The sequence below is a fragment of the Patagioenas fasciata genome, chromosome 10, assembly GCF_037038585.1.
Source record: "Patagioenas fasciata isolate bPatFas1 chromosome 10, bPatFas1.hap1, whole genome shotgun sequence".
NCBI lineage: Eukaryota > Metazoa > Chordata > Aves > Columbiformes > Columbidae > Patagioenas > Patagioenas fasciata.
In genome coordinates this window covers 13,693,392-13,717,282 of record NC_092529.1, presented here as the reverse complement: position 1 = coordinate 13,717,282, position 23,891 = coordinate 13,693,392, and the positions used below count along the sequence as shown (strand labels likewise).

The following is a 23,891-nucleotide window of genomic DNA, read 5'->3' as shown; positions in this document are numbered from 1 at the left end:
ATATATTAAGGATTTATATGTCCTATCCATGAAGAATCGAGTGTTTTTTGCCGAAGGAGAAAATAATTAATAGCCTCAGTGCACAAATACACAATACACATGCTACACAGCGGCACGCAGATGCACAGACATCGCATACACAATCCATATGATGCACAAACACAAGTACTGCCCTTTACCTGTCCTTGGCACTGAAGGCACAGGCTCAGGTAACCCTCAAACTAAACCATCACTTGTTACAGGATGAGGGTTTGAGGATCAGCAGTTAACAGAGGCAGCTGCTTCAAAGCTACCGAATTCCAAAGCGATCACACCAACCTCCCTAGCCACTGCTTACAAACTTGTGAATGACAGTGAAGATGGTGGTGTATAGACACCGTATGTCACCAAGTCATGCAGAAGACAGTAATTATAATGTATGTAAGTTCTGTCCTGTAAACACACTACAACAAAGCTACCCCCTTACAGATCGGTGTGATATCACTCGCTGCAGCATCAAAAAGAGCTGCCCATCCAGTGTCTTCCCAGCCAGCTAAAGGGACCAGTAACCCAGCTCTGTCATTAATAGCAACCCAATAATAAAGCCAAAATGTGATGGGTCAAAACCAGACAGAATCTAATACCTGCAAAGTATGTAATTTTCACAAAAACATGATTTTATGTTTTTTTTTTTCATAATCTTGCTGTGCCTTGAATAGAGAATTTCTGTCTCTGCTGGCCTGGAGCAGGCACAGCCACCGCAGCCTCTGTGTCCAGGTGCGGAGCCTCCCCTGTAACGTTACTGCAATGAAAGGAATACCCAGCATTTCTGGCTGTATATTGCCATATTCTCACTATGCAGGACCTAACAGGAGGCCACGTACACATGGCAGATACAGACCTGCCAAGGGGCAGCCAGAGATCTGAACAAGAACTTTCTTCCCATCAGCAGCTGGGACTGGCTCCCCGTGCTGGGGACAGTGTGGCTGGAGCCCATCACGTTCAGCCACCCAGATGCTCAGGCACGGAAGATCTGGCACAATTTCAGTATTTTTTATTACAGATTTCATTACCTTCTCTTTAGCTCACCACCTTACAGAGTCAGGCTATTGGGGAAAGAGACCTGGACTCCAAGACACCTGTTTTCAGATCAAGTGACAATTATGCTCAAATAAATTGATTTTTAGCGATTAAAGGCCTAGAGGAAATAGAAGATATGGAACTTGGTATTCACTTAATGACTCACCGAGTTTGGGCCTCAGCAACACAGGCCCAATGTAAATGAATGCAAAGCTTCGTTAAACATGTGGCTTCCTAAGGAAGGAGCAGCAACCTTTTGTTTGTCCACTGGATCTGTGGCTTAATGAAACAGCAGATTGGAAATGTGCTGAAAACACCAGAAATTCCCACAGGGAATTCTTTTTAGTCTGAACTGTTCTATAAATAATTCAGTATAATTGACAAGAATCCCATTAAAAAATAGTGAAGTCATCTTCAACTTTTAGTTAGAATTTAAAGTAAAAATTTCACCTAATCTGATGCAATCAATACAAAAGTCACTCCCAATACAGAGCAAACACAGAACAAAAGAGAAAGGCAGATGAAAAGGAGCAGCTGGTTGCTTGAGATCAGTGAGCTGTGAAACTAAGCATTTAAATGTTTACAACTGTAATGGTTTTTGCTCTGAAGTTTTCTGCATTGTCTACAACATGCTGAAGGCTGACTGGAGCTACAAGCAAATGAGCTACAGAAATGGCTGAAAGTCAATCATCAAAACGAGGTACATCACACCCAGCAATACATACGGCAAGTTTTTAGCCTCTCCTGGTCATAACAAAGCTTGGAATACTGGGAGCATCTGGCCATCATTAAAATGAAAGCCTAGGGAAGGGTCTGTGTAAATTTAATCCTACTCATTATGAGAGAAGGATACTGCAGACAACACAACTGCTTCATTTTTCTGTTTGACTTCAGAGCCTGTTCGCGATTTTTAAATCTTTTTCCTTTTACTTGAAACAATCGGATAAATCGAACCCTGGAAAATAAACAGCCCTCTATCTCCAGCATCCCCAGAGATCACAGCCAGCTCTGTGTCCCTGGGGGAATATGAGCAGCTAACGGTTCACTATTCCTAGGGTGCAAAGCAGCTTAATTAACAAAAAGCAGTGGTTTTACAGAAGTTGTTTCTTGGTGCAAGTTAATGGTGCACAATATTGCTAGTTGAGCCCCCACACCAGCCCCCCTGGCCCAGCCCTGCACTGAACTCCCCTGTGTTCTTGCCCATCTCAGCAGAGCAACCAAATCCACCAGCAAAATGCATCAATTCTGGTTTTCTACACTTTGTTCCTACCCCATCTCTCGCTGATCTTATACAAAACATCCATTCATTTACCATTCCTCTGCGGGGTTGAACAGGAACGCTTCCATCTTTTAATAATCTTGTAAGTATTTACAAATATAAAGAAAGAATCAGGAAATATGAGACATACTTTCATTATAATATCCTTGGGTCTCACCTAGAATCTCAGTTCTATTTTATCTATTCAAGCCACTTTGATAACGTAGAAACACATTTAACAGCAACGAGCTTCCACATCTATGGCAAGTGAAATCCTGTGGCATACGCGAATTATTACAATGTAAAATTTAGCAGAATAAAGTTAATTGAAGGTCATCAGTTTTTTCTTTCTTTCCTTTTTTTCCTCTTTTTTAATAATTTGAAGTACCTCCAACTGTCTATCAGCATGAGGGAAAATAATTTTATTAAAGCTGATGGAATTAGCATGAGATAAGTAAAGGTTAAATGTCAGGATGGAGACTGGAGGCTTAATCTTCCTTCAACATACAGCAGACCAGCAAAAAGAAGTGAAAAAGGTATATTTAATCAAAAGGGGGGAAAAAAGAACTTTTGCATCAAAAATATGCTTGCAAATTCAAACAGATTGAGATCTGGATCGAAGATAAGGTTTCCAGTTAATTATGACTATTCAGAGATTAGACTTTCTTGCAATGGGTTAAGCCAACGAGGTGAAGCAGAATCAGCTGCTCCAGACAGAGCCGAGTTTTGCTGCGTGAACACACGGGTGCAGAGGAGCCGACAGCCTGTGTAACTGGAACCTCTGCCGCTGGAGAACACTGCAAACCAGCCATTAAACCACAGAAACATAGAATGGTTTGGGTTGGAAGGGACCTTAAAGACCATCCTGTCCATGGGCAGGAACATCTTTCACTAGATCAGGCTGTTCAAAGCCCTGTCCAACCTGACACTGAATTTAACTTCAGCATCATCCTCACAGAAGAGCAGACAAAACAGACTAGAAAATAATACAGTTATTTTGAATGGCATCTTTTACACAAAGCAATCTACAAATATTTTAGATTATAATAAGTTATAATTAATATAAAGTATGAAGAATACATGGAAGAAACCGAAATACAAAACAAGATAATAATTTAGATAAGATCCTAAGTGAAACATAGTTAATGAAGCTGAGAAACATAAGTGGGTTACTCTAGATCACAGAGAAATAGAGCTCTCGAAAAAACAGACAGAAAACATTAGAAAAGAGTACAACAATGTAGCATTTATAAATAAATACAAGTGGAATATAAGTTTATCCATTGCATTTATTTTGACAATAAAAATGGATCATGAAGAAAAAGAATAGCCTCATCATTATACTGGCTGCTGTCATCTCCAAGAGTAGGCACCAATATTTGATCATAGGCATTTAATATTTTTCATAATTTCAGTATTATCTGTACGAGCAGCCGCTCATCCTCTCATTGTCACTCCCTGCAGGCACCTGCAATTGTGCAAGCAGAACAATTTACCATCACATACAATAAGCTCAAAACTTGAGGATGCAGCGTTTGTAGGAACGATATCACAGCACAGCCTGCAGCTCAGAGACAGGGGATGTGATTGGCATGTTACTTCTCCCAATGACAATACTCAATTTAACTATTAACTAATAATTACTTATTATTTAAGAAATGTCAGAGACTGAAGGAGTAATCACAGAAGCCCAAACCAGTAGCACCTGCAGCAAAAATATCCTGACATAAGTCAGTAAAGACAGAGCTTGTGCCCTACACAGGACTGACTTTGAAATCATCATGTAAGAGGAACCAATGTCTTTTTCTTTTTAATACTTCCAACAATCCCATAGTGGAGAACTTTTCTATTATCAAGTTTCATTAAGAATGATTAGAAACACAAGTATAGATTGAATTTAATATGGTATTATAAACTGACTAAAGTTTTCAGGAAGTAAAAATATTTTAAATTGAAGTGTTTCCATTCCATCAATATATCTTTTCCGAACTAGTGCTGACCACCTGCACTTCTTGGCCAACACTGGGTAAGACACGCAAATATTCTACCAACCCATATTTTTGTATTCAATAAAAGTCATTTGCATGTGCTAATTATATATAAAAATATGCACAAGAAAAATCTGTGTCATCATCTTTTTATTTTATATTCTTCTAAAAGGCAAGGTTTTTATAGAATTTCCAATACAGAGAATTGCTACAATCCCAGGACAACTGTCTGTCTGTTTCAGATGTATTAAATTCGGTATACCATATGCTTCACTCTGTCTGCCACCTTCAGCTTTTGGTTTGTGAGCTGCAGAAAATAGTATGCTAAATCGCAAGATGTCTGGTGGTAAAATCACGTCAGATTTCTCTCTCCAGAGTAGAGTGATGTCGGGTTAAAAGCATACCTCAAAGAGTCTTCATTTTAAAGGTTATTAAAGAAACCCTCCCATCAAACACATTAAGCCTCATTACACTGCTGTTCTTCAAAGCAAAAGGGGTGTAAACGCAGCTAAAACACACACAGTCGTTACTGCCCCTCTGCTCCTGGGGCCGGGCAGGCTGCGGCCGGGCGCTGGCCGGGACACGTCACGCTGCGGGGCGCGGGTCCAGCGGGGTGTCCCATTCACCGACAGCTGGCCCATCCACCCGGCCATGACACTGGTTGGACTGAGGCTCGGGTTTCATCCTGCGAAACTGCTAGTGTCTGGGAATTCATCTTCTAACGCCAAAGATGGATTGGGTTGAATTTTTGCAGTCTACCGAGTCCCAAAAGAGAAGGCGATGGGCAGGCTTTGCTAAGGGAACATCTATGGATAAGAAACACAGCAAGAGGAAAACATTCCTATTGCCAAACTGGACATCAACTCTCAAGTGTTTCACCTGCAGCAATGCAAAGCCTGACATCCTCCATACCTCACCTTGTATTCCTCCCTAGTATCCCTGGCAAGACAAAACAACTTAATGTTAGGAAGATTGTATTCCTTTAGATGCTCTGATTATGAAATGGCTTCTACCTCCCAGCCCCAGCCCCTCACTCAAGCACCCTGCATTTCTCCACACTGTTATTAGGGCTCTGGTATTGAACACAGTAATTCTCGTCTTCTGTTGGAGTGACATGAATTGCATCAGTGATGCATCGCTGCCTTCAGAGAAGGTGACTGTGACTCGGAGACGGTCACCAGACCAACACCATCTTCACAACGGTCTTGCAGCAAGAAAAGATCACGCTGTTTAAATTGCTGTGTAATTGGGAAAACATGATTAAACTTAGCACTGCCTCTTCCCCTGTAATACAGTATAAACCTCTCCAAAATAAGGTAACTTTTTTGAAAAAGCTTTATCAGGCGAAAAAGGATTTACCTTATGTCCAGCTCCCTTAAAATCTTATCTGCCTCTGGAAAGCACAGATTAAGTGGCTGCATTTCCAACACCACATGCAGCTTCTGTGCAGCTGTGTTTCTGCAGGAGTCAGGACCCTGTGGACTCACCACTACATGACCTCCGGACAAAGACTAAGCCCAGCCACTAACCACCATTCACAGAAGGGTCAGACACGGTTCCATTGCCGGCTGGTTTTCCAGGTTTGCAGCAACCACCGGTGCTAATCATGCACAGGAGCATGTCCAGGAATCATTCTTGCTCCAACATCTCCAGATGCTGTAGCTTGACACAAAACACCCTGAGGCCAGTAAAAGCCTTTTCATTTCATCACTGGAATTGGCATCAAGTTTAGTATCAGGTTTCACCTCCAAAAATAGTTCTTGCAGCTCAGGCAGTTCATTTTCTTCCCAAGCTGTTTGGCAGCAAGGAAGCACTTGGTGATGGATGATCTAAAAAGCTGGTTAATTAGACAGGGAAATACTTTAAACACCATATTAGGACTCACTGAGAATTTGCGCTTTCACATCTTCTGTCATCTGTGAACGCATGGGATGGTCTCACCCCGTGTGGTGAGCACCCCCAGCTCGAAAGCACCCGACCCCCTGGCACAGCGAGGGGCTCCCAGCATCTCCCACAGAGCCACTGGGAGTGACTGTGCCCCCCACGGCACCTGAGGACACTGATGGGACCCTGTGGGGAAACCCAAACCCCTCGGCATTGATGCATTTATTTTATAAATATAGAGAGACTTTCAGCCTTCTGGGCTGTCGCAAACTCATCACCCACACAGTAACTGACTCTGTTTGAACAAAAGCCCAGGATATGAATAACTACTCGTTCGTATTCTATGAAAATGAGAAATACTCTTGGTAAATTATTCATGACATTATTATTAAAAGTGTCATTTAATGAAATAACATTTTAAAAATATGATTGCATTAAAAACAGAATGCCAGTTTTATAAAAACATTTGTCTCTTTTTGTCTATGTTGAATTACAAGAGAAATTATTCTGAAATCATGCTTGTAACTCAAGACAAAACTCCTCTCTGATACACAAATCAATACATGATTTAATCATGTTTTATTCCTTCTATTGCTTCAGTCTGGGGTCAGGAAAGACCCTGAGAACATCCTACTTGCTATTTTCCCAAGTTGTATTCACTCAACACACACCTGTTTTTTTAATTGCCACCTTCAAGCTTTCCCCAGCTGCAGGTCACAGCCAGACTGCAGGAGCCAGCATGCAACCGAACAAGCCATTCATTGGGGGCTGGCTGCAAACTGGACTGCAGCTTGTTGAAAGGCTTTTCCTCTAAGATTCTCTTCTGAAGATGCCAACAACATTATGATGGAAAAGGCAGAGTTAAATCTTTACAATACTCATCTTCTGTACCATCAAGGCAGCTTGGATACCACACAGCCCAGCACACCTTCCTGCTAGAAATGCTGCTGTGTGTACAGCATCACAGCTTTGGACCATTCTTGTACATTTTAGGGGAAAAACAGAATAATAGAAAAAGTGGTATTTCACCAATACTACATTAAGATTGCTGTTTTTTTTTTTTTTTAACTTTCTTTATTCAACATGCTTCAAGATGTATCAAACATCATTTCAGGGTTGAGCAGTTATTTTTCCTCACAGACCAATAACAGACTGATTTCCAAATACATCATACTGGCTGATGTCTAAAGTTGCGTGCACTAATCCCAGTGGATAAATTCTCATGCAGTATGTATGGAACCTTTTAATCCCTCAGCTTTTTCTAACAGTGGAAGAATTTCTGCAAATTCTTATCCTCGAGACAGAAATCTAGGTTCATGCTCTCTATCTAATCCTTGTATTCTACTCTACCATTTTAACCTCTCTCTGCTATCAATAGATGAAACTGATGGCTTTGTTTTGACTTGTACTCCGGAAAACAGCTATAGTTCAATTAAAATCAGTAAGAATTTTAAAACTACATGCTAATATATTTTGGAAAACAAACCTCTGATTTTTATTTTCCATGGGTCTCTATTGAGATGTTCCATCTTCAGAGTATTTATTGAAACTTTTTAAAAAGCTGAAATGGATTTTATCTTGTAGGTTGGAAACGTAGTTTACAGTTCAACTGAAGGAACTAATGGAAAACTGTGTTTTAGCTTGAGATTACGCATTTATCCAGCCATCCTTGCCTAAAACGTCTGGAGGCAGGGCCCCGAGCACAGACCCTCGCTGCGCTCTCGCTCACTGCTGCTCCCGCCTGCTCTGCAGGACCCGACCCACTGCTCTGTGCTGCCTTCACTCAGCCCTTCCTCCTGCGTCTGGTCAAAATACACACTAATTTGCCATTTCTTACCACTTTTCACTGGTGATTAAACCTGTCCATTGCAGAGCATGTAGAGAGGCGTTTGTTTTCCAGGATACATAAAAGATTTCAGAAATTAAGTAAGGATATCAGAAGATTCCAGTTATATGAAAAAAATGGCACCTGGAGGATTGTATGGCAAGATAAACCTACCCAGAAGTGTTTATTATTTCTTAGTAAACAGACATGCTGGAAGCTAAATCAGTGCTTTCTGCAAACAGCCAAAGGATTTGTTTAGTAAGCTGAAAGCAAAATAGACAAATTTGCCTCAGTTACACATATACGAAAGTTTATTTGAGTCCTAGTGCAAATCTCACAAAGGCAAATCACAGTTTATTTGCACAGCCAGAATAACAGGTTCTCTTGACAATGTACTTTGGTCCTACCAAAAGCCATTTTCTTGAACTGAACTGAAGATCCATCCCCAAGGCATAAAAATTGCCTTTTGCACTTTCTTTTCTTGCTTAATGGCCATTAAAAAAAAAAAAATCCCTGCACTTGAAGAAGCATTTTACTCCATTATGCAGTAACAGTTAATCTACCACACTGAGAAAAGCACTATTTAAAGATCAATTTTACAGCTGGGATTGAAAAGAGAATGAAGAACAATCATTCCATTCAAGGAATTATGGCAGAATGAGGAGTTTGGTTTAGAGAAGTCCCAAATTTAAAAGAATATACTGTCCACCAGAAGAAAACCCTGCTCTTCTGTATGTTCAAGAAATGCTATACTGCAAGTATACAGATTTGAATAAATAGTCTTTGCTAACACCATCACCAAAACACCTCCCTCTAAGAGGCTTCGTTGCCAATAATACCTTGGACTAAACCCACCACAAGTTAGTGGGGTCCAGATGTAAAGGCAGGAAAGCGGCACAGAGCAGCACACTGCTTGCTATCAGGATATACGCTCCCTTGCTGTTTCGTTTTGCTTGTTCATGTTTTGTTGTTGTTGGGTTTTGTTTGGTTGGTTTTCTTCAGTTTTTACTAGAACGTGTTTCCATGGGCACATTTATTCCATATTTTTCTCTGAACAAAATAGCCTTACTGAGGGCATGTGACAAGGAAGCCTTACTGAAAGAACCCAACAGTGCACCTTGAGAATTGTAATATTCTGAGTGAAAGCTTTACCTTTTAGTCAAAGCACAGGGATGGGTGTCAAGAAACTAAAATCCTAGTCCTGGCTCTTCCACAGATTTTCACAAATCTCCTTCCATTTTTCTGCTCCAGATTCTCAGCTGTATGAAAGCATCGAACCTTCCTCCCCAGCTATCCGAGCCCCAGTCGGCTGCAGCAGACAGTGCCGAGCGCAAGGTACCGATCACCAAACCCCTGCAAGCGCCACTGCCCGAGCCGAGCCCTCCGCTCCGGGATGGAACAGACGGCAGGACCAGCATCACATCACACAAACCTGAAAACATCACAAGCAACCTATTTTCTTGCTGTTTTCTTTCAGGGCAACTGACTAACAATTCCCAGCCCAGCTACTGACTTGCACCTCATTGATGATTATAAACCAGAGCAGACCTGTAACATACACAGGATGTTATCTCAGCAGACATTGCACTGAATGTTGCATGGAAATTTATTCTGGAGATCACTAATTTCTCCTAAATTGCTTCCCAGGAGGCTACAGTCTACAACCATCCCGGTCCAATTAACTGAAGAGAAAATTAATTGATGCAGAAGTTAGCTCAACACTAGCCACTGGGTTGGTTTTTTTCTCAAGTCTCACCGACCTACCTGTAATAATCCTTCACATATATCACTGCATCTAAGGCTTATTTTCTGTAAACAGGTGGTTCAAGCACTGCACTCAACAGACATGTAGAGTGTATTAACAGCTAGTTTCTGAGGTCTTCAGTTGTGGTTACAATCTGCTACCATATTAATCTTGCCCCATAATTAGCTGCCTGGGGAAAATGTGTGTTATTCAGACGATGCAGGTGAAAGGAAGAATAGCTCCACAGGTATGAAACTCATGATTTATCTCTCAAAACAGAAAGGTGAAGCAAGGCACTTCCCTTCCACCATTATACACATTCGACAATTTTGCTCTGCATGTTGCAAAGTGCAGTACTGAAAGATGAACAAAAATAGTGCTGCGGAAAATCAAAACTGCCTATTTCTGATACAAGAGAACAGCATGACGAACCTTGCACTTAAAGATCTCCACCAGCAAGTTATAAAAGAGGCTACAAGGTACTGTACAATATTTATGAGTATGAGATATATACTATAGATTAATTCATAAATTCTCCATACATAATTTATAGTCTATTTACAGAGTAAAACAGTCATCACACAGCAGCCACCAAAAAATGCATCCAGTTAAACGTAAGGGCATTTCTAATGACTGCTCAGAAATAAGAGAGCCATAATAAACCAGTCACAGTCAATGACGAGCTGACTAAAACGCACAGGAGTAGAAAGAAAGGAAATGCATTTTTAAGGCAGCTGATGTGCTATCAATTTTTAATGCTCTATAAAATCTTTCATTAAGTTCGAAATGTTTATATAGTATTAAGTAGGTTATTCCAATTCAGAGTAAGAAATTAATCTTAACTTGTTTTACAGAGCACTTAGATTTTCTTTCCTAAATTTTATCCTCACACTAACATGCTACAAATTGTGGCTCAACAAATTTGTACACAATCTCTCCATTACCTCAACAAACCTCCTTAAGCATCACTATTTTTTCTCTAGGTAACAATACAAAGCAGTTATACATTAGGTTTTTAGGTATCGTGCAATAAATGTGATGACCCAAGTCTGAACAGTTAGGTGACAACGCAGGTGTAAGGCACAGTTCACACATTTGGTTATGACTTAAGACCTCTAGTAAGTCACATACTTAAGTATGTGTTTGCAGCCTTGAAATACAAGCAGAATTCGCTGCACTAACAGCAGGAAGGCAGCTCACCGTGACTGCTACAGTTCTTACAGACTGGAGGGAGATAGAATTTATCTGGCTCTAGCTCGAGGCTTCACTGCTGCGGAGCAATTAAAACAATCAGTCCTTTAGTTACACATCGTTCCACTGTTTCCCCATAAATTAGCTGTGAGATCAAAGCCTTAAACGCTATGCTATCAGACGTACATACATATTTATTTACCTACATATATACTAAATTTCCATGAAAGGAACAGGGCACATCTCTTAAGGAATGTCTATGATGTGCTCCCTCCTTCATTAGCTGGTTTAATGAACAAACCGTGGAAGGATCTTGTCACTGGACAGGGGGTTTCCCATTAGAAAAAGAACATGTTAAAAAGCAGGAGTGCTACCGTAAATCACAAGGCCCAAGATACACAACTAGCTTTTTGGGTTTGGGGTTGAATTACTGCAGTAATTGATGCTGTATGGCTTGGCACAAAGCCAACGGATCTCGTTCCTTAACTGAACAAGCTGGTTGATACAAAATACACTATCCTCTTATTTATTACGTTTTTTGTTCTTTAAATGTCTTCATGATGTTCCTCTGCAGAGATACAAAGATTTTTAATTGCTATTTAATATTAATGTAGTTTTCAGAATTGGAGAAAAGGTTGTATTGGTTTTCTTTTTTTTTTTTTTTTTTTGAAGTCCACATCAGCTCCAAAGTTGCAGCTCTAAATATGAATGTCAGAGATGGACAAACCCAGGAGATATTCAAGGGTGTAGTTTATCCTGTGCACAAAATTGTAAATTATCGAAAACCAAAGATTCCCCATTTTTAGCACAGGCTCCTCAGAAATCTGTTGTGACCCCACAAAACCTGCCACAGCTGGCTGGTTCTATCGGTGATACTGTCACGTCCTTGACAAGCTCCATTATTTAGGCTTTGTGTTATGAAATTACAGTTAATTAGTAGGCTAAAACTTATTTAACTCATCTGTGTTTCAATAATTTTGCACGTTTGATAGGAGATCACTTGCTCATGTTTCTAATACTAGATTTGTTGAGATAAATCTTCCAGCCTGGCATTTTTGTTTCTCCTTGTGACAACTTAATTGACTTCTATAGACAAAGCTCATTTTATGTATTTCAGCTTCTTTAACTGCTGGTCACTTTCCCTTAACACAATCATATTAAGTATTAGCAAGTCTTACCATTGAGAACCACGCTCACAGTTACAATCGAAAAACACTGTGTGTTAGAAATTGTTTGAGCCCAGAACTTTGAAACTCATTTTGAATGTGTTCCCTAAGTCTGTTTCACGCAGTTTCATAGATGGGAGCCTAAGGAGTATGTTAAAAAGTAAATCTGGCACGGCTTAATGTTATCAAAAGGACTAGTCTCTACCTATAAAATACATACTTATGTGTGATTTGCATTAATCCTTAAAAAGAAATAGACATTTCTAAATGAAACAGAAAAACTAGATTGGGAGTAATATTTTTTTGACAGTATCTCAAATGATTTATGTCAATTAAGATTATTCCAATGCTCTCATGAAACCACCTTTCACTCCATCACTTCGGAAGAGGCGGACATTGACTGCTCAGACCTCTCTGCACTAACACAAAGCAGTATAATTCCATTTCTCAGAGAAAGAATGACCTGTCTTAAAGTTTATCCAGTGAAAAGTCTATTAGATTCAACACAGCTTCAAAGCTATCAAACAGCAACAAGAGAAAAGTCATTTTTCATTATACTTCCAGGATGTTGCTGAGATAAAGCTATTAAACTGAGTGTCTGATATATGCAAAAGGTTGAACTACTCCAAAGCGAAACCAGGCGTACCTCTTGCACCGCTGCTGCAACGATTAAAGGTCACTGATGACAACAGGAGCCAGAAATCGCGCTGTTTTCTTTCAAGAGAGGCTGGGAGCAGGTGTGCTGATACAACTTCAAGCCACATCCTTAATCTAACAGGAACATCTCCAGGAATATTTCTGGCAATTGATGAATCACTTTGCAAGTCAAGGCAGAAAAGCTATCATTAAAACCATCTTACTGGTACTTCAACAGGTGGCCTCGTTAAGAAAGCTGCTTCAGCTCTCATTTTCCAATGCATTGTTGGTGACTTTGAAGAAAAAAATACCCCACCTTTTAAAGGCTTCAGTTTGCCCCTCGATATCAGCAGGGCTTAATGCTGATCTACAAAAGGCGTCAGAAGAAATATCTGTGCCATCTGAAAATATCCTGTATCTGGATACGCTAAAAGATGGGATAACTTCTCCAAACGCAAGAACAGGCTCACCAAGACTCATTGGCAAAAACACAGAAGATGATGAATCAAAGGCATCCAGCAGCTGGGTTAGCATTTCTGGAAAGGAAAAGACCAAGTGCTTGCACAAGCATGTAATTTAGATGTTTGCAAACGAACACACTCGGTGATGTAGTGGGCCCTATGCAGCTTCCCCTGTGAATTATCAATATTCACCTTCCAAAAGCTGTTTCCACCAACCACCTCAGGGAGCAAATCACTAACTTTCCTATACAAACCTCACCCTGATTACATGTGTGCTTGTGAAAACTGCATTGTAACGCTTATCTTCAAGAAAAACTAAGATAAATGAATAATGAAATGCAAGAATATTTAATTGGCATATTGTTAAGACAAGAATATTAATTGCCAAATATAATACACTGAATAAATTAACATAGCAAACAAGCTGAGGACCGACATGCATTATCAGGTACTTCACATGGACTCTTTAATTATTCAGGAAGAAAATAAATTATTTTCAAGCTCACATTTTCTTCTGTTTCATGTTGTCCTTCTGGCTTTTAAATATATTTCAAAAATTTTTCCTTTTAAATTCAAGTCCCCTAAGCACTGGTAACTCAGCTTTTTTTTTTATCATCTCCAGAAGTGTATAGATGGGAAAGGAAATCATTGTCTCACGTGTAAGATCCGCAAGATCTTAGTCATATTTGTAAAACACACAACTTTGAAGCCTTCATCAACACAAACAAGACTTCTCCAGAGGACGTGGAAGACCTTGCTATATGCCCGTTTAAGGCCTATTGATAGATTTAAATATGGTATATTCACTGGCTTTGAGCTCCTCTACCCAAACAAGGTGTTAGACGTATTTAAATGTAAATAACCATAATGTGGCTTGGATCAGTTTAATTACATTTTCAAATGCCCTTTTTTTTGAACCACCAACACTCTGAAGTTAACAGAAAGGCCCATCACTCCAGGCAGCTTTGTCTGTGAGACAGGTATCTCCACTCTACCTATAATTCACCAGCTTCTACATATCCATCTCCAGCTCTCCCTTTCAGTCCCATTTATAAAGACTATTTTTAGCCAGAGCAAATGTCGGTGTACAAATAAAATTAAAAATGCAATTAACATTACCAGATATAATGAGATGCTTAATTACCCTTGAAACTAGACGTTGTGAAGATCCAATGAACTTTGAAGTGCTTTTGTTACCAATCAAATTGAGCATCATAAAGAATATCAGACTGTTTGCATTACTCATGTACAGGGCTCTAATAGTCAGGACACCAGAGCAAGGAAAAGATTTTGCCATTAACCTAGTGGAGAAAGATAAAGAAACCTCAGTTCTCCTCCCATCGTCCCGTCCCCAGCAGAAGCAAAGCCCTTCTGAGGGGACATTGTTTCCAGTGGGACTGGCAACCCCGAGCACGCACGTCTCTCTCTGCCTGACCTGCTGTCCACAACCTTCCTCCTCCAACACATATGGAGAAGCTGTTCCCTAAGGATCCCAGGGGTTTTTTTTTGTAAAGAAAACATTCTACGTTTACTTAAACTCTGAAGCTGCCATGTCAGGAGTGAACTGTATGCCAACCCACTCATCTCATTTCAAAATGCAAAATGAAAACTCTGCAAGCTCCTCAATATCCCACCAAAACGACACTATTGCAACCAAATCAGAAAGCAGTGAAGTAATTCACCACATGCCCCACTGCAAGGCACGATATCAAGCCACGTCAGGAATCCATTTCTCTAACCTTCACTCTGTGACCTTGCGGTCCTGTCCCCTGCCCGGGGAGCTGTGCCACTGCCCCAGGAGACACCACTGCTCCCTCCCCAAAATGCCCCGAGTTCCCCCTCCAGGCTGATGGAGATGGGATCCAACCAACCTGCCTCCCACGTCCTCCCACTCTGTGGCTCCCAGCTGGGCAGGAGCTCTCACACTTCAGGGCTCTTTGCTTAGCACCTGGAACTCAACAGCAGTGGGAAGTGCTGAAAATGTTGTTACTGAATCTGTTCTCAGTCCTAGCTCTAAAAAGAGACTACAAAAGCTTGATAAACTGTAGAATATATTGAACAGTTCTCTACTGCTCTTGTGCCCAAAGCAAAATGCTTTGTACTGAACCCTAAAACACTGAGCTACAACACAGCAGAGGCAATTCCACCATATCCATGAACTTTCATCATCCTCCAGAACCAAAATTACAATTCACAGGACAAACCTCTCTTACCAACTGACAGTGATCAGGAAAATAAGTTTGCCTTTAAAAAAAAAAATGAATTGTACAATATTATCTTTAATAAATGCCATTATATTGGTACTGGAGCAAAATCTTTTAAGCCTTAGGACCAGCAAGTGCCAGCCATCAAGAGATTTTTTAATTTTGTGCACAGTTGGAAAAGAACCAGATTAAACACAGGCTGAAATCTGAATTGTTCTTAAAAAATAACACTTCAAAAAGGAGATGAAAGAGCACATCTGGCCAACAGATGTGACATTTTGAAAAATATGTAACAGCTGAGAAAGGTAGGTTTGGGTATGTTGAGTGGCTGCTGCTCCCCAGCCTTTCCCCCCTGCATGCACACAGCACATGCACCGTCCATCCTTCTGTCCCATGTAGGTTCTCTTCCTATACATCTGGTACAGTATCTGCATAAAGGATCAAGGGATTAAACCAACAATGAGTTCGTCAGCCACACTGACCCTTAATAAACACACAAAATCCAGTAGGACACTGTGGATAGAACATTTTGCTTTTTTTGAATCAAAAGCTATCTTCTTCAAGATAAATGTTGAGTAGTTGAGAGTTTTTTAACACTTCCTAAATATTGAGACACTTACATTGACAGACTGGAGAAGGAAACTCTGCACCACACTGTGGCTGCACTACCAGGAATGTCCTCTGTGAGCAAGGAAGTATTTAATCACCACGTGCATTTAGCACGCAGCTTGTCAGCTGGACCGCTGACAACAGAGTACGGTAATTGCAGCTACGGCAGTGACTCTCGTGACATAAATTCATGTCTTTTTAAGAGAGTTTCTAACAGAGCTATGACACACCAATTTAACAGTAACTTCTGTAATTTCTGTCATTCTGGGTCACATTTTGCTTAAGTGGCCTGAACCAAGTTCATATAAAAATATCAATGAAAGGCTCAAGAGCTTATCCATTCACCAAAATAAAACAAAAAGGTTAACCAGAATACAAAATTAAACAAAAAAGCTTTGTAATGCTCTACCAAATCTTAATTCCAAGAAAATATCTGTCATGTAAGGTTAGATTACCCTTTCTGACCATGTTTGTTTTAATGGAGATCCTGACAGGCCCTTGACTACAGTGGCAAAAAATGGCAGCACAATCACCACTTTTCATGTTTGGTAGGATAATCTTCCCGCAATTGTGAAGCTTTTAGCACAGGATAAAATGATAGCCTTGAGTAATTCTCTGTTACAACATAACCTAGCATTTTTCTGTGGTTTCACTGGGCATTTCCAGTTTATTATTTGACAGCATCATTGAATCACTGAGATGGGGAGGGAGCGTGACCTCTGGAGATCATCCCGTCCAACCCCCTGCCCAAAGCCAGGTCAGATGCAGAAGGCGGCTCAGGAGCACATTCAGTCAGGTTTTGAATCTCTTTCCTGGCAGACATGGAAGCTCTCACCAAGATCAGTTCTTCCTCTTTTCGTTCTTCACAGAGAGGAGAGTAGACTGAGAAGGACCAAACCTGCTCACAAAGCGGAGATGTGACACTCGGGCCACAAGAACTGCCCTGCTCGGGCAGAGAGTCTGGCAAAGCTCAAAACTCAACCCAAATTTGCTGAGTTAAAGCCACTTCATTAATCGCTTACTTATATTCTTTAATTCATAGCAAATACTTTAAAAAACAACCAGCAGATCTCAGGCTAAATCTCCTGATTGGTCTTAATTAAATGCCCTATTAATGATTAACTTCTCATCGTGGCACACATTTCAAACACAGCCTTTCAGCAGGTGACTGTTCCGGACAAGAGGCCAGGCTGGCACCCGGGACCCCTGCGGCAGATCTCCTGTGCCATCGTAAGGGCAGCATTGTGCCCAAAGTTTAGTTAACACATAATTATAAAGCAAACTGATTAATGACATACAAAACAATCCTTACTGAATTAGGAAAAGTGATGTTTCTGACTGACATATCAACTTAACTGAACTGCCCATCTAGCCACATAGGAAAAGAAAAAAGCAAACGGTTAGATTGCCAGTATAGCAGTTGTTAGTAATCCTTTAAAGTCCCAAATGCCAATCATCACTTGTTTTTCTGACACTCTTAATGATTTTGGAAATTGCAGTGGTAACAAAGTTGGTTTTATCTAATTTAACAAACTCCCACTATACCAAAGATATTTCCAAATAATATCTGTCTCTTTAAGCATATGTTGTAATGAACTACCACACATTTCCTTAACACAGTATGTCAGCTGCACATCGCTTTTTAAAATTCTGTGGGTTTTTTTTAAACATTCCACAGATCAACATGCCATCAGACAAACAGACGCAAAACATTTGTCAAAATGTGGTACTTATCTCTCATTAGAACCAGTGTGGCCAGGGAGCACACAGGTTACCGTACAGCACTTGTTCCCTGCTCTGCCACAGCCCTTCAGCTGCAACCAAAACATCAACAGTAACAAAATACAAAAACCAACCCTGAACCGCCAAGGTGCTCCAGTAAACAGCAGCTAACTCGGAACCACGCTGACCCACAGAGTATACATTGAACAGCGCCAAACGCTGCACTTGTAGAACAAAATGGGTCATTTGTCACTGGGATCAGCAGGAGCAGAGTTTGTTCCATTAAACTTACACGCTGGAAACAGACCACGGCTCAAGAAAGTCGGTACATTTGTCATTTACCTCTACGTGCATTTGCAGATTAAAGCCCTTTCAGCAGGTTTAGTTTTATTTACATTGATGAAAACTCTAACAAACTCCAGGGAGTTGTTCTGAATTCACGGATTAACTTGATAGAAAACTTTGGTGTTCAACCCGTTGGTTTTTTTATATTTTGAAGGTTAAAGACAGTGAAAACTCTCTGTCTTGCAGCTGCTCTTTCAGATAGATACTTCATTAAAACAACAAAAAGCCTGTATGGAATTTTTGCCCAAGTTCACATGATGATTTTCCATAAGGGGAATCTATTTCTGTCATTTATTACTTTTTTTCTGGACAAAATCAACCCCCAGAAATTTTTTATTAATTTGCAGCTTGATGCATAAAAAGTGAGCTTGTGAAATTACCAGAAGAGGTAAATAAATGATTCATGCGGGTTGGTTTTGCATGAATAAATTATTTGTTCCTTCTTCGTGTTTCACTTGATAGAAGAATGCAAAATTAATGCTACTCTATGCAAATAGAAAGCCTTTTATAAAATTCTGACCTAATTATAGGTGTTTGCTAAGAAACACATGCTTGAGTTTTCAGGAAAAAAATTCTTGGTGCCATATTAGTGTCAAAGAAGGAAAGATTCAGGCAATAATATATGCCATTTGAGGATATTTAACAGAGAGAAATACACATTATTAATACTTCTCTCTTCCTAAACCATTTTCACCCTTTTGGAGAGGTGATTAGATTGGTACCCAAAATACTACATCCCTACAGCTAATGTTTTAACACAGCCTATGATTCAAATGAAATCACTGCATATCAAAGGTGCGTATCCCAGAAGATTTTCATTAATGCCAATAGAATAGATGGTATTTAAATTAACTTGTAGCCAAGGAAACAGAGAAGCACCTGACAGGTATTATCCCTCATCCTTCTCCTTCAGAGGCAGCCGATACAAGCAGTTCGGCCAAATCCTGCAACAGGTGATGGCCAAATTAATTCTTAAAACATTAGGCCTTCAATCACAGTGGTGCCTGCTGACTTGCAATGAGCTTTTAATAATAACTGTTCATAAAAATAACAATAAAAATGCCAAATTATTTCTGGATAACTGCCATTTGAAACAATGAAAAACATCTTCTTTTGGAGCTGTCTCCAGCAGAGCCAGAGTGAGAAGAATTCAGCCTTTTATCCCCAAGCGCAGCAGAAATCCTCCAGAGGACGATAATGATCTGGAACTGGGATGGGTTGTGATCAGAGAGCAACAGGCTGTCCCTGATACCCACTGATGGGCTCGCTCTCCTCCAAGTCCCACAGCCCCTCTTCTACGGAGAAGTTTCATTTCAACAACGTTTGGCTTTTAGGTTTTCTGAACACACAACCAAGTTTTCATTCACACCCTGGCTTACTGCCTTCTAGCACCTGCCCACGTGTAGGTAATGCTCCCAGCCCTCAGGGTTCATCATTTAAATGTGAATTTATATTATTGCCAACAAGAGCAGAATTTATTTAGATTTTACAGTTTTCCATCTTTAACCACTAACCACTAAGAAATTCCGTTAGTGGGATTTGATCAGAATAACTCTCCAGCAATTTTAGGAAAAATATCCATCAAACATCTCAAAGATTTAGACGTAAGTAGAACTCAAACTGAAAATTACTCTTCTGTGAATATGAAGATACAAAACATTCCAAATCTTAAGATTACCTTTAATCTGCATGTTAGCAAAGTGAAAGGAAACATTACTATATAATGCTGATGAGAAGATGGGTAGGAGCTACAACAACTGAAGTAAATTTGTACCAACCATCACAATATTTTCTGCAGTAGGATTTTTTCAGACATTCTAATTAAAACACACAGAGCCTGTCAAGAATGTTCTTAAAGACTTATTTTAAATAATTCAGAATGAATAAAATGAGTATCTCTTGTTTGACCAGCAGTGCATATCTAACGCATGCTCACGCCGCTACATCGACATATTTGTAGAGATTTCCCCCCAGGCAGCTCCACTGCTCTCACGCTAACTCTGGACATTGTTTGTTTCCATGATGGACAGAGAGACTAATTGACTGAATGATTGATTCAATCAATCCGAAGGTTGCAAGTGGTGCTTTGCAACAGAACCGCACAAGAAGTTTCCATTAACTGACACGTCTGCTCCTACCTCTGCAGCTGCTGGTTCTTCAAGTACCGTCTGTCCTCTTCAGTCACAGCCGTCACTCCATCTCCTTTCTGCTGAATTACAACACGCATCGCTGAATGATCCCAGGCTACCAAATGATTACTCTACATACTAAATACGGACAAGGATGTAATAATTACTCTATCAGACTTTCCATCAATCGCAAATCTAAATAGCAATAACTCCTAATTGTTACCAGATCACTGACTAAGACCTAGACACCATTCCCCAGCAGTGGGGATAAGAGCTTGGACAAGAGCTTTTACATATCTACAACTGAAGGATGGAATTCCAATGTTAAGTGTGTGATACATATTTAATTTAACTTTGTGGGAAATAAGTATTTGAAAGGCCTGTCCACAAAGCAATGAGCCATTTCTCAAGCTCCAGTCTGTGGCTGGCCATACACTCCTTACCAGCAGTAGAGGCACAACCCTGCACTCAGGTGCTTCCTCAGCATCTCATCCCCCAGGAACAAGCAGTTAAACCACAGCTGACTTACATCTAGATAAATGTGGTAGATTTTACAAGTCATGTTTGTAAGTAGCAAGCTAGAGGTTAAACAATCACAGTACTCAGGTACTTTATTCTGAGCTTGAATGTCCTTGATAGAAATCAGTGAGGTATCTACTCCAAACATTTTTGTTTCTGTACACAATGTGGCTGCTACAATTCAAAACAGACAATTTAGTGGGTGGATCTGTAATTAAATTATTATGGCTCATATCTAATTAAAGCAGATTTCAAGGCACATTTCAAGCTGTGGTTGGATGGCAGCTTTAAGTTGCCTCACGCGGCTTGGCAAGCAATCGCGCTGGAGGAGGGCAGAGAGAAACAGCATCCAAGACTAAGAAAAGGAGGATCTAAAAATAAAAGTGTTTTGGAATGACTGCCTTTCATTTTGAACCCAGCATTTCATTATTGGCATGATACCATCCCACACCACACATCTCTCAAACAGGCCTGGAGACTCACAGGAAGATATAATAAACAACTGAAAATGCAGCCACCATGGTTGTATCTTGGTTCTACACACAGTTTAACAAATCGCAGCTGAATAAAAGCCTTCCTGCTTCCTGGGAAAACAGTTTCAGAGTGAATACGTAATTACAAGCCAGAAAGGTAGAGCCTAGTAAGAAACACTACACCACCCATGATCTTATAATAACAAAGCAGTACCAGGCTTGACCTGGACACAGATCATGAGGCTGGTTCTCCTGGTGGGCAGGAGAAGCTCAGGGACACCCCACCGCACCGAGACCACCACAGCTGCCAGTGCCACCGCACGCTGCCAGTAACCAACTATGCCAAACCACTTCAGTTCTTTGCAGACAGACACACTTACCGGGTGGCAGGGAACTAACACGTCTCGTTGCTCTGCACCATGTTGTCTTGCAGATCTGAAAGGGAAAAACACAACAATTTAAATTTTGGATTTGGGGTCAATAAATGCAGTAAGTTTTTGGGCCAACGAGTACGCTAAGATTTCAGGTCAACGAGTAACTTGTCTGAACAGCAGCAGTCTTTTTATATTGCCAAAAAGATATGTTTGAATTTTAAAAGTATTCAAAAACCTACTTTGCCCTTACCAAAATGTTACTCCAAAATGTGGATTATTTTCTATTGACCCAAGCCTTTGAAATGATGAGGGGAAAATGTAGGGCCTGACTCAACAAACAAGTACTAATCTTGCAAGTGTAACATGATAATTCACGTGTTTACATACAATGCAGCATAGTTGTTACATCTCTAAACAATGCAAAACACTTCAGAATAAAAACAGCAACAAGAAAACATTCACTTTCCTCCATAAACCATGAAAATGCTTTTGTTACCTTTGAAAGAGTTTCCTAGGATTTTCTGTTCATTTTATATACACAGCGTGAGATGGTTAATTCATTCATCAATCTTTGTCTACCCTATAGATCCTTACTATAAATTTTGTGGCTCGAATGTTTGCATTGCCTGATTCTACGTTTGCTTCCCTCTGGGTTATATTTTTTATTCCCTGTTAGATCTCAAAATTGATCATGTTTCAAAGAGCAGAACACAGAAAAACATTTACACAGAAAAACATACTGTATACACAGCCATATATACATTTATATAATTAATGCAAGTTAGGTAATGTAGCCAGCTAGTAAAATGCCATAATACCAACAACAAAACCCAACCATGAAAACATCTTTACTGCAGTGTTATTGCTCAGATTCTTGCACTGTCTGTCATGGCATCTTATTGCTTGGAGTAGATGTTTTACTCCAAGAAGAATAAGCATGCTGTCACCAGAAAGGGAATATTTCAGATGCTGCAGAATTAGCAGTTAGTCCAAATGCACTTTACTATCAAGTTTAAAATGTGTCTGCAGCCCTGAATGCAGGGCACACACCATCACCTGCCTGATAGCTACAGATGTGCTGTGTACACACACAGATTTGTACGGATTCAAACACGTGAAATGCCTTTTTGTATTGCAAGTGGTTTCGAGCCAAACTCAGAAAGAACGCTACTAAACCACACTAACGTGGAGCCTGTCAGCTGCTCCGTTCAGAGCACTAAGCTGCCACAGAAGTGGAATTTCTCCAGGAGAGCTGTGTCTGCTGAGCTGTGCGGTACCTGTGACAGGCCGTGCGGTGCATGTGACAAGCGGTGCAGTACGGCTGTCATGAACCATGCGGTCCCTGTGACACTGACCACTAAGGCTACAGAGCCTTCTTAAATTGTTGTTCTGCATTTAAATTCATTTTTCTCCATACAACTGTAAATCTAGGCAAAACTAGTTGTTAAGTTGAAAATACACCTTGGTTTTTAGATTGAAATTTAGAGAATCCAGCCAAGAAACAAGAAGAGGAGTTTCATGACCATCTTTCACAAACTACACAGAAAGGGTGTGAAACGACAAAGTTTCAAAACATTGCTAAATTATCTTTTTTCTTTCATTTTCTTCCATTCACTCAAGTGGGATTTTATTTCTATTTAATGCTAAATAAGTAGATATATTTTCAGAAGTCCTCAAGGTGCTGAAGTCAGAGTGGGACAGAGCCGCAAGAGGAACAAGCAGAACTGAAACCCAGCTCTGGCCTCCTTTGGGACCAGCCCCAGCACACCCATCCTGCTCACTAATTACTTCACCTCACTGTTTTTGCTGTACTTTTCCTTGTGCGTTTAAATACATTTGAAATGTAATTGCATAAAAAATTGTCTGGTTCACCCAAGGACTAATAAGTCCATGTAACTGCTATTACAAAACTCAAATCAAAGCCACTGAATACTGCCATTGCAAAGTAATTAAGCCAGTAAAACTATCAACGACTTGAAGTGCTCTTTCATTAGTAAAGAGAATGCAATTATTTTTCTGTCACCTTCTCTTATTCCATTAGTCTGACGTGCAGGAGCAGACATACTAAGCAGGCTGATTTCTCACCAGGCTCCCTGCCTCTCAAAGCACATTTACGTTCCCGGCTGTCTCCTTCTTCATGCCCAACTGAACAACCGATGGTCAACACGTTGACTCCACTGCCAGGACTTCACACCCGGCTACCGAGCTCAAACACCTCCTGCCAGCTCAACTGATCAGCGCCCTCAAAACATTTCGCTTTCAGCAAACAGTAAATAAAATTCCGAATTGTTAGGAAAGAAGCAC

General features: G+C 40.3%; 1 protein-coding gene across 7 annotated transcripts in view; it reads right to left on the bottom strand.

The window, feature by feature from the left end:
- Positions 1 to 23,891, bottom strand: part of LOC139828782 (uncharacterized) — a 266,478-nt gene that overhangs the window by 169,404 nt on the left and 73,183 nt on the right. For 5 of the 7 annotated variants that reach the window (XR_011740739.1, XR_011740740.1, XR_011740741.1 and 2 more), the window contains exons 3-4: positions 21,594 to 21,648; positions 20,231 to 20,301 (exon numbers count right to left, since the gene is read on the bottom strand). Coding sequence is in view for 4 of the 7 variants with exons in the window: in XM_071813192.1 (XP_071669293.1) it covers positions 20,231 to 20,301; positions 21,594 to 21,648 (126 nt within the window). In the remaining 3 variants the exon portion in view is untranslated. The remainder of the gene's footprint in view (positions 1 to 20,230; positions 20,302 to 21,593; positions 21,649 to 23,891) is intronic. The other 2 variants (XM_071813191.1, XM_071813193.1) reach the window with 2 other exon arrangements.